The sequence below is a fragment of the Melanotaenia boesemani genome, chromosome 12 (genome assembly GCF_017639745.1).
Source record: "Melanotaenia boesemani isolate fMelBoe1 chromosome 12, fMelBoe1.pri, whole genome shotgun sequence".
NCBI lineage: Eukaryota > Metazoa > Chordata > Actinopteri > Atheriniformes > Melanotaeniidae > Melanotaenia > Melanotaenia boesemani.
The window spans coordinates 5,844,468-5,859,832 of NC_055693.1; the positions used below are offsets into that span (position 1 = coordinate 5,844,468).

Below are 15,365 nucleotides of genomic sequence, written 5' to 3' on the forward strand. Positions count from 1 at the left end.
GCCCACTCAAATTCAATGTCCCCCACCTTATATATATATATATATATATATATACATATATATATATATATATATACATATAGTTAACAGTAAATATTTGTAGCATTGCTCTTTCTGTTGATACAGTAAAAACAGGTAAATTGTTGACATAAACGCGAATGGTGATTGATCATGATTAATTTGTAAGTTGTGATTAATCATGAATGATTCATTTGAAAGATGTAATTAATCTGATTAAAAAATTCCATCTACATAGCTATCTAGTTATCTTCTCACTGGTTTTAGCAGAAGACAACATATTACACCTGTTTTAGCCTCACTGCACTGCACAGTTTTACTGATTACTTTTAAAAGTTGTTTAGGAATGGCACCTGGCTACATTACAGATTTACTGACACTCTACGAGCCTCCCCGCAGCCTTAGATCCTCAAGCAGGTCCTATTTAGCTGTGCCAGGGTCGAAACTAAAGACCAAAGGTGACCAAGCTTTTTTGATCCGAGACCTTCGACTCTGGAACGACCTGTCCGAGGAGATAAGACTGGCACCATCAGTATCCTCTTTTAAGTCACTTCTTAAAACACACTTTTATCGACTGGCTTTTTTATAACATTTTTATTTACTTTATTTATTTTCAAAATGTACTCGTGCATGTATCTTTTCATTGTTGATTGTATTACCTTACTTTGCTGTGTGCTGTTCAGCACTTTGTAAACCTTGCTTTTTTACAAATTTACAAATAAAGATTTATTATTATTATTATTATTATTATATAGTTTGTTTATTACATTTTTATTTGCAATGTGTAATATACCAGTAGGTATTTCCCTGCAGAGACGTAGTCATAACTTGGAGATGGAATGGAGTGAACTTGTTTCTAAGACAACAAAAAGTTGTGTAAAGTGAAGTAAGAGTGATGACAGTGTTCTATAGAGAGTAAAGGTGGAGAGAGGAGGGACGGCTGGAAAAGATAAATCAGCTTTAGGACAGAGTTTAGGTCAGAGAGCTGCTGGAGGTGCAGCTGTCTGATGATGGAGCTCCAGGACGGAGCTGAACTCTGCTTTCCACAACTATTCAACATGTCATGCAGGAAGCCAACCCTTCGCTGGTCTGAAACTGTGCTCCTGAAACTCTTGCTGTTCTTCATCTCTCTGACCACCATAGCCATCAACTTGCTCGTCATCATCTCAGTCTCCCACTTCAGGCAGAGATTAACTTCTAAGTAGAATCTAAACTTTAAGTATATGAATAATATTACATGGTACAATTTGATGAATTTTCATTGCAGATATTTTTACATAATTTGTTGGTAATTAATGTTTCTCTGTCTCCTTCCAGGCAGCTTCACACACCTACTAACATCCTCCTCCTCTCTCTGGCTGTTTCTGACTTTCTTGTAGGTCTTGTTTTGATGCCAGCAGAAATCTTTAGATACACATCCTGCTGGATTTTTGGGGATATCATGTGTGCGTTATATTTCTATGTAGCCTCTCTAACACTCACTACTTCAATCTGCACAATTGTTATCATATCATGTGACCGCTACACGGCTATTTGTCACCCTCTGCATTACTCCAAAATAATCACTTTAACAAGAGCCAAATACTGTGTTTGTCTTTGTTGGCTTTGGTCTTTTGTTTTCAGTATTTTCTACGTGAAAGATGAGCTTATTCAACCAGGCATGGGTAATTCCTGCTTTGGAGAATGTGTGCCTAAATACAACTATATTACAGTCAATATTGATATAATTTTGACCTTCATATTTCCAGTTACTGTGATCGTAGTTCTGTATATGAGAGTATTTGTGGCGGCTGTGTCTCAGGCTCGTGCCATGCGCTCTCACATTACAGCTGTTACAGTCCACCATGCAGTGACTTTATCAAAGAAATCTGAGCTGAAAGCAGCCAGGACTCTTGGTATTCTTGTCATCGTATATTTATCATGTGTATGCCCATATTACTGTTACTCTTTTGTTGATGTTATTATGATGAATCCTACAGTTATACGATTTTTGATCTTTCTGTTTTATTTTAACTCCTGTCTAAACCCACTGATCTATGCTCTGTTTTACTCCTGGTTCAGAAAAGCGATTAAACTCATTGTCACTCTGCAGATCCTGCAGCCTGGATCCCGAGAGACCAATATACTGTAGTGTAGAGAGACTTCGGAGTTGTGTTAGTCTCATCAACAATTAAGTAACAGAGCAGGTTGGATCTACAGCGGGGCAAAGGTGTGTGTGTGTATGGTGGTGGTGGGGGTTGTGTCAACTGTCAAAATGCTTAATTGAAATAAGAGATTGATTCACAAAACATAATATATTTTTTTTAATTTTAGGGCTCTCCAAACCTAAGTTAAGGCCCTATTAAATTAAAATTTTATAATGTAGTTAACTACAGTCTTCTGATGCTAATTTATAAAACTTGTAGAAAATGTTCATCAATCAATATTCAAAAAATATTTGAACAAACACAAAGTAATTGTCATTTAAAAGGATGTGAGATACTGTCATGCCCTCCTCTCGGGTGCGCTCCTCTTTACCTGAGTTCTAATCACTAGCCACAACACTACAATACCCAATATCCCTCAGCTTCGGACATCTTGGACACACCTGCCGTCAATCACAATCATCATCAGTGTACACCTGGTCTTCTCCCTACAAAAGCCCCAGTCCTGGACTACTGCTTTGTGTGTTATTTTGCCTTATGGTTGCATTCTGCTCAGCATTTGTGTTTACCTTTGAAGCTTTATTAAAGCTTGATTTCCTTGTTACCTGCGATTGTGTCCGGCTCTTCCTGGGATCCGCCTGACAGATATTTATTAAACCCAGTTTCAGAACAAATGTGTTGTATTGATTTGTTTTGGTCAGTTTATGGAACAATCTAAATAAAGTTATTAAAGAAACAAAATCAAATATTGTCTTTAAAATAAATGATTAAAGATGCTTTGATCAAAAAAACCTAATAAAGGGTTAATTTGTTTTTGTCTGGTTTGCTCCGTGGTGACCTGTAGATAGGAAATGAAATGTAAAACATGAAACATCTGTTGGAAATATATAGCATTTTGGTCCACAACAATTTTTAGTTCAACTTTATTAAATATTTGGTGCAATTAATTTTTTTGTCTATGTGGGGCAGATTATAAGCGTTTTTCACTTTCTGCACTTTTTTGTATGTAATATATATATATATATATATATATATATATATATATATATATATATATATGTTTGTATATGAGAAAATGACAATAGTACATTCATTGATTTCATTGATTTATATTAAAAAGCATCATTGATAATATGATTGATTATAGTTTATTTTCAGCCATAATGTAAAAAAGCTTAAAAAATTAATTTATGTTTAGTCCCTAAATACACTTAACTAAATATGACGTGATGGAATTAGTTCAATTTCAATAAATGTTTTGTGTAATTAATCATTTGTGTGTGGGTGGCAAATTATATAAGATTTTTTTTTCTCCTATTTTCTTTAAGCGTTTATGCAAATATATATATATATATATATATATATATATATATATATATGTATTTGTATTTGTCACCTCTTCTTTATGGACGACATCACGCCGCAAGCTAAAGCAGGATTTATATTCGCATGGCGTCTACGTCTGCATCACTGCTGTAGGCGCTGCGTAGCTTCACGGAGGCACCTCTTCCAGACCTGACGTGCACCCCTACTACGCAGACAGTTACACGGAAATACTCCCTTATGACTGATCAATTTGGTATTACAAGTTTCCGGATTTCTGGATCTTCTCACTGAATTTGTGTAGTAACCACCATTTTTGAAAACAACATGCAATGGATCTAGTTAATGAGAGGCTGATCAAATTATTTCTTTGTTTTCCTCCACAAGTTAATAAAGCCCATTCACCTGGGCTGGGTGGAAACTGACCCAGATTCAAATGATTAGAGTTGCCAGTGAGACCACTGAGAGACTTAAGGCAGATGAAACAAGCTCTAGCCTAAACCAGTACAAATACTGTTATCTTAATCTGGCTCCCTGAACTGGCCTTGGATGGCTGGTTATCAAGTTCCCCTGGAATGTTGTGCAGATGGATTTTCTGTCCCCATCCTCCTGTAACATACATTGGTTGATGGTAAATCCTGAGAATAAGACCCCTTCAAGTTTGTATGGGAGCACTATTGCCTCCTCTATGTCTTTCCATGCTGCCTGAGAGAAGCGACCGAGTCATGTCCTGAGTGGGTGTAGCCGAAAGGCCTGGTGATACCTCATGAAATTTGGAAAGGCCAGCCCACCCTCTTGCTTTGACCGCTGTAGAGTGGGGAGTTTAATTTTGGGATGTCCACTATTCCAGATATATTTTCGTAACAGGGAGTCAACTTCTTCCAGAGGCGGGAGTGGAATCATCATGCGGCAACACATTCATTTTGACGGAGGAAATCCTTGTTTGCAATAAGGCTGGGAATTTAGTCCTTATAGCTATGTCATGTTCCACCTCTTTAAAAATATTCTTGTAATTCGTTTTAACTATGCTGTGTAATGAAGGTCGAATCTGGATGCCCAAGTATGGGATCTCTGTTTTAATGGGAATATCACAAGGCAAAGTTACCGTTCTAGCAGATTCATTCAAGGGCATCAGGGCTGACCTTGTCCAGTTGATTTTATAGCCGGACAGCATCCTGAACTCTTAAAAAATGGTTAGCAGAGAGGGTATTGACTTTTCAACATCTGATAAATACATCATTGGCGAAAGCTGATATTGTGTGTAGCGAGGTTTTAATTTGAATCTGGGCAACAACCTGGTTCTCCCTCAGATGCTGGGCTAATGGTTCCAGCGAAAGAATAAATAAACTTGGTGATAAACCGCATCCCTGTCGGGTCCCACAAAAGATGGGAAAGGGGCTGGAGTGTAACCCATTCGTGGACACCATGGCAGTAGGGTTAACATAGAAAACACGACTCGTGTCAATAAACCCCGTCCCTAGGTTAAATCTCTCCAGGACCGCCCACAGATACTGCCACTCGAGCCTATCAAAGACCTTTTTGGCGTTGAGTGACAGTATCACACATGGAGCCTTTAGTTGTTGAGTTTTATGAATTACATGTATTAAACGTCTGGGATTGTCCACTGCTAGATGGCCTTTTTATGAAGCCAGTCTTGTCTTTATTAATGAATTTGTCCATGTATCTTTCCAAACGTAACACCAGCACCTTTGAGTACAGCTTCTTATCCGAATCAGTCAATGAAATTGGTCTGTAACTAGAGCAACTACTTTGTCCTTTCCCTTTTTGAGGATTAACGAGATTTGGGCATCGTTAGTGGGAGTAGGGAATGCGCCTTTATCAACCATCGATTGGATTGACCCCAACAGAACTGGTCCCAAAATATCCCAGAAATGTAGCAATAGCTCTAGGGGTATGTCATCTGGGCCTAGCAATTTACCTTTATTTGTCATCCTACAGCAGAGTCTCCAGCTCCTTTAGGGATATGGGACAAACTTTTGGGTCAGGTGTAAATTGATTATCAGCCATTTTGATGGTATTGATTGATGCTCTAGATTCACTTTGCTTGAGTTTCAACGCCAGTAATCTGCTTGGTTTACTTCCGTTAAAATAATAGCCCTGTCTAACTCTGTGCATCATAAATTCTGCGCGTCTCGTCAGCAAATCACAGAGTTCCAACCTCATTCCCCTCAATCCTCAATCTCAATCCAAGCATACAAGATTGTAAAGTCCCTGATAAAGCCCTTGGTGACCATCCAAACATATGAGGTATCATTTACCATGCCTATATTTTTGGCTATGAATTTCGTGACCCTTTTCCTGAGTTGCTTTACAAACACCTCATTTTGCAGAAGTGTCGTATTAAAGCGTCATCCAGGTGTTTTATTAAGTTTGTGGCTGAGATCTATAATCATTAACAGCAGGTTATGGTCAGACAGTGTCGCTGGCAGTACCCGTTCTAAATCTGCACCATATTTTAAACTCGCATAAAGCAGAAAATAGTCAATTCTGGAGTGTAATTAATGTGGAGAAGAATGTGTAATCCCTAATGCCCTGGCTCTGAATGCGCCACATATCGACTAGACTGATAATCTCAGCGTTCATGTCCCCTCCCACAATTAGCTCATAGTCTGATAGGAACAGTAACTCCTTGGTAAGTTCCGGAAAAAAGAGAGGGTCAAAAACTGCTGGTGTGTATAACGATACAAAGGCTACCTTCTTTCCATATATAGATGTACATAAATACACTATGCGACCTGATGTCCCATTGTTAGTCTTTTCCCCCTCTAAGGCCAAGAACCCCCCCCCCCCCACACACACACACACACACACACACACACACACATACCCATCCAAATGGTGGTTCTGACCCATGTGGCTTCTGCATAACGCAGTTCAGCAAAACTTCTTAAATTCCCATCCATCCCTCAAAGATAGTCAAAGTAACGTGCAGGTGGAGACAAAAATAAACACAAAGATGTATATATATATTGAGAGCTCCATCCTCAACTATGATCAAAAATCAAAATATTTAGTAGACCCAGCGGTCTTATAAGCGGGTCTTATAAGCGGGTTTTATAAGTAATCAAAGGTAGCCTTACCAACATGTGGTGGATATAGCTTGCCCCTTTCAACTTAGTGACAGAGTCCGGGGTTGTTACGAACAAATCATCCCCCATGCAGCCACCCACCCCTTACTGTGGCTGTGATGTCCTCTGATGTCTTCAGTCCCCAGGCAGTGCACTCCGTGTGATCCTCACCAGCACAAGATATCAAAACAAATCAAGTTTTTCTACCCGGGGAATCGGCGAGTGTCGGTGTTCAGCTCTCACAGTCGATCGACCCCGAAATCATCCATACCGGTTTGGAACGTCGATCTACTCCATGTCTTTTTCCTCCAGTCGTAGTGCCTCCCCCGAACCGGAGGTGAACAGCTGGCGACACGGCGACAGTCCCTCATCGCCCTCCCTCCTCAAGACTTGTGCGGCCTCGCTGATGTAAAGGTACATTGTTCACTGTTGATCGTCATCCTCAGTGTGGCCAGGTAGATTAGAAAAGCCGGGATGCCCCTCTCATGCAGCTCCTTCATCACCTTACCATATGCCTTCCTCCTCTCACTTGTGAATCCGCTATAATGCACCCCGACATCTTCTAATACTTTGTTAGTTCAGTAACCTAGGTTGATAAAATGCGTAACCTGACTAAATAACAGAAATGAGAGACAGATTGTAGGAACTCTAGTGTCCTCCGACCATTGCGCCTGCTGGTCACTTCCGGTTCCCTGTTTTTTGGTGTAAATAAAAAACAACATAAAACTTTTATAAAAAGAGGATAGACTATCTTCTATATTTGTGGAAAATGATGTAAAGTAAAAAAAAAAGTCCATAGTTTCCAACATAATGACAAGAAAAATAGGTTTGAAAAAGTTTAGCCACATATTTAGAGGCATTGTGGAAGGTCCAGAGAGCCACTTGCAGCTCCAGAGCAGCAGGTTGGAGACCCCTGATGTAGTGTTTGTGACAGAAATGCATTACATTTGTCTCTCTTTTTACCCTGATGCTCCCATCACTCTGAAAAGGGTAAATCTGGACTTATCAGACCACATCACCTTCTTCCATTCCTCCAGAGTGCAGTCTTTGTGCTTCTTTGAAAACTGAATCCTTTTCCTCCGGTTAGTCTCACTGATTAGTGGTTTTCCTGTGGTTACACAGCTGTTCAGTCCCAGTCCCTTGAGTTCCCATTGCATTGTGCATTTGGAAAAGTTCCTCCTTTCACTATTAGGGAGGCGGGTGTAGCTCAAGAGGAAAAGCAATCGTCTTTCGACCGGAAGGTAGGCGGATCGATTCCAGGCTTCCACTGATTACATGCTTACATGCAAGTGTCATGCTGAACCCCACGTTGCCTCCTCAATGCCAATGATCTGCTCTGACCTTCTTAAACATTTTTTCCTTGATGACAGGATGTGTCTTTCCACATGGTTGTTTAAGAAATTAGAAGCTACTCACTGCATCGGGGCAAAATAACTTGTTGCCAGGTGAAAGATAATCTCCCATGCGGTAATTATCTAATAAGAGGCTCGTACCTGTGTGCTTAGTTAAATCCAGGTGGCATCCTTTTTTAGAAGGCTTTCACACAACTCTGAAATGCTGACTTGTTGCCTTTAAACAAATAAATCCTGAAATTTTCATACTTCTGGGTCACAGCAAGTCCTGATGGCTGGGCAGAGCTGGAGGGGGGCACTGGCTATGGCATTTTGATCCAAAAATTTGGTGTGTGAAACTTGATGTCCTTATTTGTATTAATTTCTTAAAAATAAACAGTAACTGTTTTAAAGAGATTTTTAAAGCAGAAAAATGCTGTGACAGAAACTCTAATCCGTAAATTTTGCTTTTGAGAGTGAATTGCTTCCACATTCAGTTCCAGAAACATTAATTCGCTTAACGTTTTGTGTGTGTGTGTATGTGTTTGTTTTTGTTTTGTTTTGTTTTGTTTTCAACTGAAAAGGATCCTCAGACAAGGAGTTAAACAAAGCTCCTCAGGTTTGCATTGCATTAAAGAAAACTATGAGTAAAGACCTTTGAGGATTGCATGGAGCTGTAGCTGTAGATGCATCCTGGTAATTTGGTTAAAGTTATTTCCAATTGACTGATCAAATACTATATGTAAGTCCAATATAAAAGCTTAAAACTTTCTCAAGTGAAAAAGAAGAAAAACTTCAGTAATTGGTTGCATCACATGCAAATGTGCAGCACCTGCATCGTGTGTTTGAACTGTAGCTCATTTTCTTAACACCTTTAATTGTTGATGTCATCATTCGTGAATGTGTGAAAAATGTCCCATCTCCAGGGGTTCAGCAACTACCATTAGAACAGCTGATGGGCTGTAAACCACTGTTTACAGAGAGGCATGTTTATCCCCATGACACTTCTCTATGTGTATGTGTGTGTTTCTGCATTATCAGGCTGCTAATTATTACCTTCAGAAGTTCATGTGTACAATAACAGTTGACCATGTTCAACAAACACTGGTGTCTGGTGATTTTAATTTTCACACCTGATGTATGTTCTCATTAAGGCCACACAAACATCCACACAAAATTCAAGTTAACTTTGTATCAGATGGAAAACAAGAGCTTGTTTCATATCTCTAATGGTTTTATACCACAGTGACGCTGATGAATTTCCCTGACTGGTGTTTCTCAGTTCAGAGCCTGTTAGTTTGAGATTTCACACAAACAACAATGACTTTCTAAAAGAACTATGATATATGGATAAAAAATAAAATCCCTCACCTACCTGTAGGTTGTCTCCAGCTGTCACTGAGCACAAAACTATAGAAGAAACCTAAACTCTGATCTCAAAGAAGGGAAAAGAGTACAAACTGTAACGGCTGATGGAAAGAGCCTTTCTGAGCAGATGAATGTAAATATTCAATACCTGCTACCTTTTCCTTATATCAAGAATTAAATGGTATACTTTGGTATATGTTGAGACGTGTGGAAAAAAAATGCAGAAATAATGTTTAAAGGTAGTTTTACACACTACCGTTCAAAGGTTTGGAGTCACTTCCCTATTGAATCCTATGGCAAAGTGACCCCAAACTTTTGAACGGTAGTGTAGGTAGTTGATTACACACATTATTTACATTTACATTATGTTCTCTCGTACTTTAATATAAGCCCATCTTCTGCAGACCAAAGACCAGGCTGTAATAAGCAACAAGCCCAGGCTTTGTGACCGTATGAGGTTGTATCAGTGCCCTTAGCAAGGCTCATTCATGGGCTCAACACACAGGAGGCGACATTGCTCCTTCTCCATTCATTTCCTATGGAGCTTGCAAAACAAGGCCAAAATCGCTGCCCTCCTCCAGCCAAGTGACAGGCATTTGTGCATGTGAAATGCTGCGCTCGTTCAAGTAGACGTGCACACGGGGACTTACAACAAGAAAATAGAAAAATGTTCAATTTTTGTCACTGTCGCATGACACTACAACCAATCAGCGAGGGTTTCATTGACTGGCCAATGAGCTGAGAGCAAAGTAGACACTTTCAACATGGAGGAACAGATCATTTTAGCTGTGTCTGACGTTCTCATACTTTACAAAACTTCACGCAAAGATTATAGAGATGTAAATAAAGAGGCAGCCACGTGGTGCCAGGGTGAATTTGTCCGAACGTAGGTCCTGGATTTATCTGGATCAGCCTTGAGGTCCATCAGATGATGATATTCACTTTGCTGTTTCCTTGTTTGTAAATGAAAACTGAATGAAAACAAAAAATATATAATAAAGATGTGCACTAAAACTTGTTTGTCTTCATTTTTATAGATTTTGTATAAATTTCTCACTATGTGGTTATGAATCATATAAATGAGATTCAAATGATATAAAAGCAGATTTATGTTGAAATGGGTAATAAATTACTCCTGAACTTGGACAGCGTTCTGGTCCCATGAGCGCGTTAGGATGAGCGTTCTCTTGGTGTAGCCTACCTTCTACAGTTTGTAAAGCAAATTGCCTCCCGCTGTGGTTCCTTCTAAGATGCGGTTTGCTGATAGAGTGAGTGTTGGTGCATCTGCAACTGCAACTTTATTAATATCACACTTAAGAAAAATCTAAGTGCAACAATATGCACATAGCATTAACAAATGTTAAACTAAATAGGATGTGAAAAATGTAAACATTTTTAAATACATTTAAATTAAATAATTATAATAAACTAAAATCAAATGTCATTTTGTACTAAAGGCCAAGGTAAACAGATTTTAAGAAGATATATAGAGGAGGCTTCTCCAATGTGTAAAGGCAGCTCATTCCACGCAAAGGCCCGGTCCCCTCCGAGCTTCCGGCTAGTCCTGGACACACTCAGCAGGAGGTGGTCAGCTGACCTGAGAGGCTGAGAAGGTGTGTACGGATGGTAGAGCTTAGACAGGTACAACAGGGCAGCACCATTCAAAATCTTAAAAGTAAATAAAAGCTATGTAAAAATCTGAAAAATCTGTAAAAATTAAACCTCCAGGTGAGTTGGTCAGGCCATACAGGCCATAACCGATTTCCCCACAATATAAATCATTAGATGCAATACAAAAACACACAGTTGTATTATATTTAATTATGAACGATCCCATTCAGCAGGTGGAGTCACAGGTGAGTTGGACATTTGAAGAGTCAAAAGAGAACAAAATCAGTTCTTTCATTTTATTATTGTATTTTAATAAATAAAACAGCAGAAAACAGCACAAAAGATGACTTTGTTCTAACATGTCAGCGATCAAATGTTTGTAAGAGTGCTCCTTATTGTTCACAGGATGTTTTCAGCTAAAAGCAAATCCAAGATTTTCACAAATACCACAAATTTCATAAAAAGTTCATGAGTAGGACTTAAAACGCATTTGTTGGCAAGAATGGTTGGTAAAAGAGGCCCAGTATGCAGACTGGTGTCTGTTTGTACAACATAAAGGTTAATTGTATGTATAATCTGTGTGCGCTGTATTCCTGCTTCGCCGCGGTTTCGTTCCAACCGTCAACTCATCCAGGAAGCATGTCATATTGTGCAGCACCAGCGAGTGCAGTATGCATAGCTGGATCTGTGAGACTGAAAACAATTACAGGAAAATCTTGTGATGTACCGAGATTAGTGCTGGGCAACGATTAAAATTTTTTAATCGCGATTAATCGCATGACATGCTGTGATTAATCGCGATTAATCGCATAGTTACGCGCAAAATGTCTCTTTCCTTTAAAATAAGGCCTACAGCTATAAAAAGAAAATGCAGTAAGTTTTCATTTACAAACACTACATCAGGGGTCTCCAACCTGCAACTTTGGAGCTGCAAGTGTCTCTCTGGACCTTCCACAATGCCTCTAAATACGTGGCTAAAATATTTTTTTAAATCTATCTTTCTTGTCATTAGGTTGGAAACCATGGACTTTTTTTTTACTTTCTTGTACATCATTTTACACAAATATCTACATTCCTTAGCAGAAAGTCTGTCTATCCTCTTTTTTTTAATAAAGGTTTTATGTTTTTCTTTATTTTAAAACCTTAAAAATGGAAATAAAAATGTGGTTCTTCAAAAATAAACATCCTATGGTGGCTCTTCATTAAAAATATATATTAACTTGCCTTTTTGAAAAGTCTCGTAACATTTGCGTCTCTAAAGTAGTTTTATTTAGCTGGCTGAGGGAAAAATGGCTCTTTGGATTGGAAAGGCTGCAGACCCCTGCACTAAACACATAAACGGGTTTAGCAGCAGTTTTCTGTTTAAACAGCAACAGTTAAAATATTTCTTCATATATATTTATAAAATCAAATATTTATGAGAAAGAAGGATGAAATGTTCAGGATTTACTAGCTAAAAGGTAAAAAGTCAGCAGGATGAATTTAAAGCTGTGAAGCTGCTTTCTTCTAAACACAGAAGGAACAATATGTGATGAATATCAGCATCAGGTGAACAGACAGAAAGCAGGATGTGAATCTCACAGCTTCTAGATGGTGAGGAGAGAGAAATATTCACAATATGCACAATAACTTCCATCCATGCACCTTCAGTGTTTCATTATCCAGATTTCTGGCCTACAATTTCTCTAAACTTTCATTTTCAGCCTCCGTTACCGGGAGTTAAGGGGTTAACATCTCGTTCCGGGTGTAACGTCAGGTCTGTAGATGTAAATATAAACATGTGTGGTATCCACAGAAAGTCCAGAATCTCAGCTACCAGCTCAGTAAAACCATTTCTATCACCAACAAACACAGTTAAGACAACAAACAATTTAAAGAGCAGCTACACAAAGTCCGAAAAATATGTAAACACAAATTATGTCTCCCCGTGTCCACCCCACGGCATGAACACGAACAAACGACTCCTCTACTGAAAGCTCACATCTCACAGATTCCACAGCTGGAAGTTTCATCTCGCTATGACCAAGATTCACCGAACCAGAGGCAGAAGAAGACCCGATTTATGCTTCACGTTTGTAAAAGTCAGAAAGCATGTCTTACCTTTGCTGTCTTGCATAAATTAAAACCGCATTTATTAAAAAAAACACAATGATAAAAATGCTTCCCATCCAGAAATTACAATGTTCTGTCCATCTGCATGTACTTTGACAAAGAGAAACGTCTGTTCTTTTTTTCTTCTTCCTGTTCCTGACAGAAAACATCTCTTTATTTTAATAAACCTGCTCTCTCCCGATCACGTCAGATGCACCGCTGCAGCAGGGAAGGGAGCAATGTTTCTGTCATCAAAGCCAGCGGCCAGAAAAAAAATAAATAAATAAATTACCTTGCGATTAAAAAATTTAACGGCGTTAATTAAGCGTTGCGTTAATTAAGCGTTGCTTTAACGTGCTATTAATGCGTTAACGTGCCCAGCACTAATCGAGATGCATCTAGACACCGTGCCCAGTGTGAACCAAACCATCGGTTAAAAGGGCAGCGATTAACTCCAGAGGCTGCAGCACAGCTGGAACGCAGCGCACATGGATGTGTTATCCGACATGTTGCTGCGCAGCAGGTCATACGTTTGCTTTCTTTGATCAGTGTCCTTTTCCCACCAGAGTTGACTTGCAAAAGTACCAAGACACCTGATTTTCAATCTGACCAGAGACTACTAGACTATCAATGGAAGCGGACTAGGACTCAGCACCACAAGCCAAACAGCACCAGTGTTAATGCGCCCTAAATTAACAGTTGAAAGAAACTGATTTTAGCATTAGTCTCAAGCTGAAAAACAAGATTTAACTACATGTTTGACATTAGCATGAAAACTAAAAATAGAAACAAATACCTAGATTTTAAGCATTGTGGGCGATATGATTTAAAAAACGAGAAAAATTAGAGTGATAGAATTTCTAGGACCTTGGATTTTTTAAATTGGAATTTCATGAAATGTTGGGTCATTCAGAATCTTTGTCAAAGAATAAGCTGTGAGCCTCAGAGTTGCTGGGACTTGTGTGTTTTATTGGCATTTACAGGAATTTCTCAGACAGTTTATTTATTTTTTAAAATCCCCATCCGGTTTAAAGAAGTAAATGCCAATGCCCCACTGCAAAGCACCACAGGACAGCCTCATAAGCCCTGTTGTGATGCCCTGAAAGAATAACAGTGTTTTAGAGGTTTTATTTACCCTCACTTGCAAATATTTTGGTATTTGGTTATGAGGGGATTCTTTTGCTCAACCTACCATTTTTTATTGATACCTTAAAAACACAGTCCTCTACGTCCACTTTCAGGTTAATCAAACATTAGCTCTTCTAAATCCCTTTGTACTGCTGTTTCTTGGTAAGATGGTGTCAGTTTTCTGGGTTTTCTGGTTTACCCTTTTTTTCAAAACAGCTGCTTCAGTCAAAAACGAGTGAACTAAACTGTGAAATTTGGCATTAAACAAAAGAGTTAAGACAGTTAACGACTGCACGGAGCTGAAGGGAACCAAAGAGTTTCTTAATTCTCTGTGGATGATTCTTTGAAACTTGGTAACAGATTTCATAGATAAAACACAATAAGTTCACTAATAAAGTTCATGGTTTTAAAAAGAGTAATACATGGCATGTATGTGTGGCAGTTGCATCATGTGTTTATTAACACCTTTGATTGCTGATGTCGCCATGTGAAGGTGTGAAAAACTTTCCATCTCCAGGGATCCAGCACACTACCATTAGAGCAGCTGATGGGCTGCAAACCATGTTTACAGAGATGCAGGTTTAACCCCGAAAGACTTCTCTCTGAGGTTCGCTAGTTAACTTTGTTCAACAGACGCTGGTGTCTGGTGATTTTAATTTTCACACCTGATGTTTGTGCTCATTAAAGCCGCGCAAACATCCACACAGAATTCAAGTTAACTTTGTATCAGATGGAAAACAAGAGTTTCTTTCAAATCTTTAATGGTTTTAGTGACTCTAATGTTTTCTGTCTGGTGTTTCTCAGCTTGGTACCTGTGTGACTTCTGCTCTGCACTTTATACAAAACAATAATTCTAATAAACTTTTTTTAAAACGGGAAACGTAGCTGTTAATTTGAACATATATAAATGTGTAACTGCAAGAAAATTCTGTACCTGTGTAGAAATGGTATAAAACTAATAATTTACCAGATGCGTAACATTCAGCACCAACCTGGATGTTATCAGACGTGACCTGCTGTCACTGAGCACAAAACTACTATAGAAACCAACACTGAGTGTAAGTGAGGTAAAAGAGTTATTATTGCAAATATTCTATACCTTCTACTCTTTCCTCTTATCAAGACTGGACGAGTATACCCAACTCCAGGCACATGTCATGTAAAACGAAGTAAAAATGCAGACATAATAAATATTTACATTTTGTTACCCTGTACTTTACAATGTGTTAATCTTCTCCAGACTAAAGACAAAAAGAACCATC

The 15,365-nt window shown here is 38.8% G+C and overlaps 1 protein-coding gene across 1 annotated transcript; it reads left to right on the top strand.

Annotated features, from left to right (window-relative positions):
- The first annotated feature begins 973 nt into the window (after positions 1–973).
- LOC121650522 (trace amine-associated receptor 13c-like) lies at positions 974–2,149 on the top strand. Its single transcript, XM_042002076.1, has 2 exons — positions 974–1,201; positions 1,336–2,149. The coding sequence occupies exons 1-2, from the start codon at positions 1,026–1,028 to the stop codon at positions 2,147–2,149; spliced, it is 990 nt and encodes a 329-aa protein (XP_041858010.1). The 5' UTR covers positions 974–1,025.
- Positions 2,150–15,365: the final 13,216 nt, after the last annotated feature.

Coding starts and splice junctions, on each gene's coding strand:
- LOC121650522 (XM_042002076.1), top strand. CDS start 1,026: ATGATGGAGCTCCAGGACGGAGCTGAACTCTGCTTTCCACAACTATTC. Junction 1,202..1,335: donor ATCTCAGTCTCCCACTTCAG/GCAGAGATTAAC, acceptor GTCTCCTTCCAG/GCAGCTTCACACACCTACTA.